General features: G+C 41.5%; 1 protein-coding gene across 1 annotated transcript; it reads right to left on the bottom strand.

The window, feature by feature from the left end:
• Window positions 1-397: 397 nt before the first annotated feature.
• On the bottom strand, window positions 398-6,276 carry LOC118575461 (DNA polymerase theta-like; the record flags this gene model as incomplete). The annotated part of the gene is made up of 4 exons (XM_036176012.1): window positions 5,894-6,276; window positions 4,536-4,715; window positions 2,050-2,180; window positions 398-551 (listed from the first exon to the last, which is right to left on the bottom strand). Coding segments are annotated over exons 2-4 (355 nt in total), but the record flags the coding sequence as incomplete, so codon positions are not given.
• Window positions 6,277-6,620: the final 344 nt, after the last annotated feature.

Below are 6,620 nucleotides of genomic sequence, written 5' to 3'. Positions count from 1 at the left end.
AAATGCAGCAAAGGGCCAGTGAGTTGGCTCAACAGGTAAAGGGACTCACTGCCAAGCCTGATGACCTGAGTTCAATATCCAGAACCCACATCTGAAAGAATCACACTGTCCTCTGACCTCCCCCATGTGCCATGCCACATACACACTCACACTCATAAAAGTTAAATAAACGTGAAAATAAATTTGAATGCAGGATAGTAAAATCAATAACAGAAAGACATAAAACACACACTTTTTTTAAAAAAACATGAAGTTCCTGATATTACCTCTGCCAATTCTTGCCTCCAAAAATAGATGACAGAAAATAAACATATAGGTCATATAGGAATCACAGTTTTATTTCATTCCATCAAAAACAGCAACCTGAAATACTTGTTTTATTTTATAACTTTCTTACCTAACAGATCCATCTTATTTTCAATGAGGCGATTGATGAGCCCATTGGCTCTCTCAATAGTGCAAACAGCAATGTCCAAGGATGAGAAACGTCCAGTAGGTGAGGTGCTGCCCATGTAGCCATCTACTTTTATTCCTACTTCCTGAAACAGACTCTGAATGAAGTAAAAAGAAATAATACAGATGAAACTTAGAATTTAATGAGTGACAGTTGGGTTCTACTGCAGAACATAGACAAACTTATTTAAAGATGGTTGCTTCTGGTCAAGACCATTGCAATGGCTTTTATAATCACATACTAAAAATAGAATCATATACTAAAATATGTTTGGAATTAAAGCTCAGCACTGATATTTCTGTTAAAATGAGTGAAATAAATGTTTTAATAATCTAAGCTCTAACAGCTATTACAGAAATTAAAATTGGAAAACATTGAAGTTCTACATGTTTAATTCAATAATAGGAAGTAGTTCATTTTTAACACTAGCATGTTTTAGAGAACAAATTTATACTTTACAAGGAAAATATTCTTATCCTACAAAAGACTAGTTTTTCCATATAATGGAAGAAAAGTTTTCAAAAGTTAAATTCAGTGGGATTGATATTAACTTTTTGGTTTAACATTTAACTAACATACCTTCTCAATAAAAGGAATCCTTTCCTCATTTTGTTACTTTGAGTCTAAGTTGAGAGGAGGTCACTGAGTAGGACCAGCTTTGTTGGCTATCTGGCCTCTGAAATAACCGTTAAAAAAATTTGTAAAACCATGGAACTTTACAGATGTTCATTTAATCAATTTCTTCTGAGAGTTTGAGTTTATTGAGTTATAGTATTAAGAGTGAGTTCCCTCAGTTTACAAATAAAAACCACAAGGCTCTGCAGGTTGTGTGTCTGGCAACACAGGACTAAAATCCAGACTCCTGACCAGTCTATACAAAGATTTCTGTTCTGACAGCACACTACTTCACTCAAGAAATCACAACTGTCCTTTTTTTCCTATCTAATGGACACTATTATTTGTGAAAATGCCTTTAAAATCCATGGAATATTGCATCAGCGTAAACTATGACTCATTTAACAAGACAGAGGTCTGACCACAGACATGGAGCACCCCCTTTAAACACAAAAGAATCTTCCCTCCAGTCCCTGAGTTTTCTCAGTGGTCCTCAGTTGGGGTGGGCTATGCTTCCTTAAACATGCTGATTTTTCCCTTGCAAATCCATGCTATTCTTTGCCTCCTATGAAAAGCTTGTCCTTTTTATACAGTATTCCCCCCAAGCTGCCCTTTTAATTTGGTGTCCCTTCCTACTTTATGCAATAGTGATTTTTAAAATCCCCTCTTTTGGGTTTGTTTTGTTAGTAATACTGAGCTATAATATCTCCAGGCTTCTTTTTATTTTTTGATACAGGGTTTCACTAAATTGCCCACAAATCTTCCTGCCACAGACTCTCAAGTAGATCCCATCCCACACCTCTGCCACCGGGTCCAGCTATCCCACTAAACTATTAAGACTTAACAGTCAGCTTTTAAAGCTACACACATATGATAGAAGAAACTTCCTTCTCCATTTGATTGCACACCTCCTTCAAATGAGTAAAGCCAAAGCTACCAATGATGAACCTTTCACTGTTTCAAACAGCAAAAATTATTACCTGAAGGTAGAATTTCTTCTCTTTAGCCACAGAAACAAAGGGCAGAATAAACAAAGCTTTCTTCCGCATTTCCAAAACCCGCTTCAAAATAAGTAACTCTGCAACAAGAGTCTTCCCAGCACTTGTAGGAGCTAAAACATGATCATTCCACATCATTATGACAAAAAGTAACATTCAGTATACTGCATTAATAATTTTTGTGAGCCATAACCAGCATTACAAAGTCTAGGACTAATACATCATTAAAGCCTCAACTAGTGTTTGAGACCTTAACCCCCCAAATGCCCTGGACTCCACACTAGGTTTCCAAATAGTCTCAGAGTAAACACAGAGGGTTTTTAAGTCTTTGTATTAGAAATTAATGATGGATATTACTGAGTACCTCATTAATTCTATAATTTTTTTAAGAACTGACTGAATAGGTTAAAGTCCTGCTACGTACCTTTAAGATAATAAGAGAGACAGAAATTGGAAGGAGATATAAGGAAACTAACAAAAATGGAAAGAAACTTATGGGGAGAGGAAAGGAATGCCAAGCATCAGACACACCATGTACAAAGTCCCAGAGGAAGAGCCTGGAATGTTCTGATGACAGTAATTTCATGAGCCTGGGGTACAAAATCCTTCAGGGGAGAGAAAATTTTAAAAAGAGGAAAAGAAAAAACCCACCAGTGAATGGAACTGGGATTGGGAGATAGCATAGCATTTAAGAGACTGTTCTTAGAGAGGACCAGCAACCAACCAGGGTTGAATTCCAGCATCTATATCAGAGAGCTCACAACTGCCTGTAACTCTTGCTCCAGAGGCTCTGACATCCTCTTCTGGTCTCTGTGGGTACTGCACTTACAGCCTATACCCACACAAGGATACATACACACATACATAATGAAAAATCTTTTAAATGCTTAAACGTTCCACAAAGAAGAGCATTGTAATCTTACCATCTAAAGATTTTTTTGATCTATCTGGAAAGCAATGCAAAATGACTAAGATGTTCTTAAAAAACAGTGAAAAGGTTATATTTTTTGTGATCCCCTTGGCTACAGGAGCAGAACAAGACCAGAGAAAAAGATAAACGAGTTACAAGGGTATTGTCAGATCTAGAAGGACGACAGTGAGTTACACCAAGTAATGGGTCCAAGAAGAGAATGTCCACAGATCCAACATACATCCAAGGTAAAAATGTCTTGATGACGGTGTGAGCTGCTGACCAATGTTGTGATTTAAGAAACTGAAATGACCAGACCATGCCGCCACAGCAACCAACTGACACTCCTGACCACTTAGGAGTACTTTCTGTGTGCCCAACTCTTCTAAGTTTATATACTTAGGAAGTAATTTCATCCTCAGCACTACCAAGTCAGTTAGCCTCCCCCTCCTCCACCTCACCCTACAATTTGCAAATTCATACAATCATTAAAAGATACACTTCCCATTGGGGATTTATCTCAGTGGTAGAGCGCTTGCCTAGCAAGCATGAGACCCTGGGTTCCGTCCTCAGCTCAAAAAAAAAAAGATACACTTCCCAGCCGGGTGGGGGTGGCACACACCTTTAATCCCAGCACAAGTGGGGCAGAGCCAGGTGGTTCTCTGTGAGTTCAAGGCCAGCCTGGTCTACAGTAGAGTGAGATCCAGGACAGGCACCAAAACTACACAGAGAAACCCTGTCTCAAAACAAACAAACAAACAAAAAAGATGCAGTTCCCAAAGCCAATCAGTCTACCTCCACTGTCTGAATTACATAAACTTAGTTAATATTCTAGTTCTTTATTATAGCCTTAATAAAAACTATGAATAAAAAAAAAAGAATAAAAACTATGAATAGCCAGGTGGTGGTGGCACATGCTTTTAATCCCAGCACTTGGGAGGCAAAGATAGGCGGATCTCTGAGTTTGAGGCCAGCCTGGTCTACAGTAGAGCGAGATCCAAGACAGACACCAAAACTACACAAAGAAACCCTGTCTTGAAAAAACTATGAATGACTTCAGAACTTCAGAGAAAACTGACACAAAGGAACTGTATCTTAAATTTGATCCTTAAATGATTGCAGTAAACACAGGTTCAAAATTGTACATATCGAAGTTGCCCTTGAAAAATCCATATCTTATCAAGTATTACATATTGTTTTGTGCATACAATCCTGCACAAACAGCTCAATTATGAATATATAAAGTCTACACCCTGAAAAGCAACTGAGATCAAATGAGGGAAGAACAGGCTGGCATCCCCGTTACAAATTCACTGAGACACACATTCAGTAAGCAAGTGGAATTTTAACCATATAAATTACCAGTGCCTTGCTTCCACTCCTCTGCCACATGACGGAACTTTCAAGACTTCAGTATACAAATGACAACACTCCACATTTCACCACTTTCTCTAGTTAAAGCATGTGCTTGTCCACCTACTTAAAAGATGTAACCACCCAATAAAGAGTCGCTCACACTGATAACGTCAGTGAAATGAGTTTACATAAATTTGAATACCTGAATAAACTAGATTCTTTCCTTCCAGGACTTGTCCAAGCAAAAGACACTCTGCCTGCCATTCGAACATCTTTTTTACACCAAAACTATGGTATTTCTCCAGAACTGCTTTCGGGAGTCCCCAATTTGCCAGTAGCAGCTGGTCAATCTGGTCATCAGAAACTCTCTGCTTGCATGGCCCTTTCAGGAAAACAAAAACAATTTAATTACCTCCAACATACAACTTTAATAGTTAGCCCTCTGCTGTTGGAACTCCTACATGCTGAAATGAAACTCATCGAGACACAAGAAACTGGTCCTGCACAGAAAAATACCAGCTAATTTTTATTTACTTGATATAATTTTGAAAACTCCTAAGAGTCACAAACAAAAATGTGTGCTATACACAATGAATAAGGAGTCTGGAACGATGGGCAGGTGAGAAGACGCTCTATGATTGATCAGTGAGCATTACAAGGCTGTTAGAGAAGTTTTTGTTTATATTTTAGTATTGAGATGTCTGCCTAACCAAAGGCAAAGAATTATGGGATGCACTGGTGCAGGCCTGTAATCCCAGCATTTGCGAAGCAGAAGCAGGATCAAGAGTTCAAGACCCCAGGCCTGCCTGACGTAGGGTAAGCCCTTGTCTCAAAAAAAACAAGTAAGAACTGGGCTAACATTCTGAGGAAACAATATAAATCCCTTCCAGCTTTACTTTGGATTACAAAAAGCCTGCATCCTACGCTACACCAGGCAATCTGGTCTAAGAACTTAAGTTGTACAGGACATTATTCGAAGCAAGCCCTCAACATGGTGACAGGATCTGGCCAACTGGGAAGTTGTTTCTGTGAAGTTGTAAAGACTCCAAAAAACAAACAAACAAAACAAAAACAAAACAAGCCGGGCGGTGGTGGCGCACGCCTTTAATTCCAGCACTCGGGAGGCAGAGGCAGGAGGATCTCTGTGAGTTCGAGGCCAGCCTGGACTACAGAGTTCCAGGGCAGGAGCAAAACTACAGAGAAACCCTGTCTCGAAAAACCAAACAAACAAAACAACAACAACAACAAAGAATGCCAGTATCTATACAGGCAGTGGGGCTAAAACACAATCAGCTGGGCATGCTGGCGGCTAGGAGGAGTCCCAGCCTCAGTGCCAGAGTACATGCACCTGCAGCCCTCAGTCGTCCCAATGCGGGAGTGCCTGCCCAGCGGCCCTTGGGCTGTCCCAGTCCCGGTGCTGCAGTGCCTGCCCAGCGGCCCTCGGGCCGTCCCAGTCCCGGTGCTGCAGTGCCTGCCCCAGCGGCCCTCGGGCCGTCCCGGTGCTGCAGTGCCTGCCGCTGCAGCCCTCGGGGGCCCATCTGAAGCCCAGTGTTGGAGTACCTGACCCTGAGGCCTGCAGACCGCGTCCCAGCCCCGGAGGTGGACTCAGCTCACCGGCCTAGATGGGAGCTGAGGGCTGACACAGCTATCACCATCTCCCGAGAATGAGTCGGAGCCGGACCCTGAACGCCGCCGTTTCCCATTCCGACGTGGAAGACTCATTGCAAACAAACTCCTCTCGGTTGTTCAGGGCACGACACAGTCCCCGACGCCTCCCATGCGGGAGAATCCCAGCCTGGTGACAGCTGAAGGCACCATCTTCCCGCTTCAGCCTTCAAACTCAGGCCTCCCGGCCCGCCCCGGAACCACAGAGTTCTCACGGCTAGAGTTACCCGACTGCCATAGAGTCGTGAAGGAAGGAGCGGCCCGCGTTGATATCTGGCTTCCGGCCTCCTCCAGCCGCTAGCGAAAGGGAAAGTGGTAGAGCGCCTGCGACCTTAAAGGAGCGGAACACCTGAATATGTATTCATAGATTGTCCTAAAAACATTCCTTCTGTTTTTAGCCACTTCTGGTTCGAATAGAGAGGCTGTTCTGGCAATAAAATGAGCTAATGAGCTGCCTGTAGGTGGATAGATTAGGAAAGTATCTGTTTTTTACTATTGTTTTTATTAAGTTTGGTTTTTTCGAGAAATATTCCAAATTGTAAAACAGAACTGTGGAGAAGTGTGTTTTAAAAAATAATAGTAATGAGGTTTTTGGTAGAGCTTAATTTGTGCTGCTTTCCTC

This window comes from Onychomys torridus, unplaced genomic scaffold (assembly GCF_903995425.1).
Source record: "Onychomys torridus unplaced genomic scaffold, mOncTor1.1, whole genome shotgun sequence".
Classification (NCBI taxonomy): domain Eukaryota; kingdom Metazoa; phylum Chordata; class Mammalia; order Rodentia; family Cricetidae; genus Onychomys; species Onychomys torridus.
Note: the sequence above shows the minus strand (reverse complement) of the source record. Positions and strands in the feature narration are given on the sequence as shown.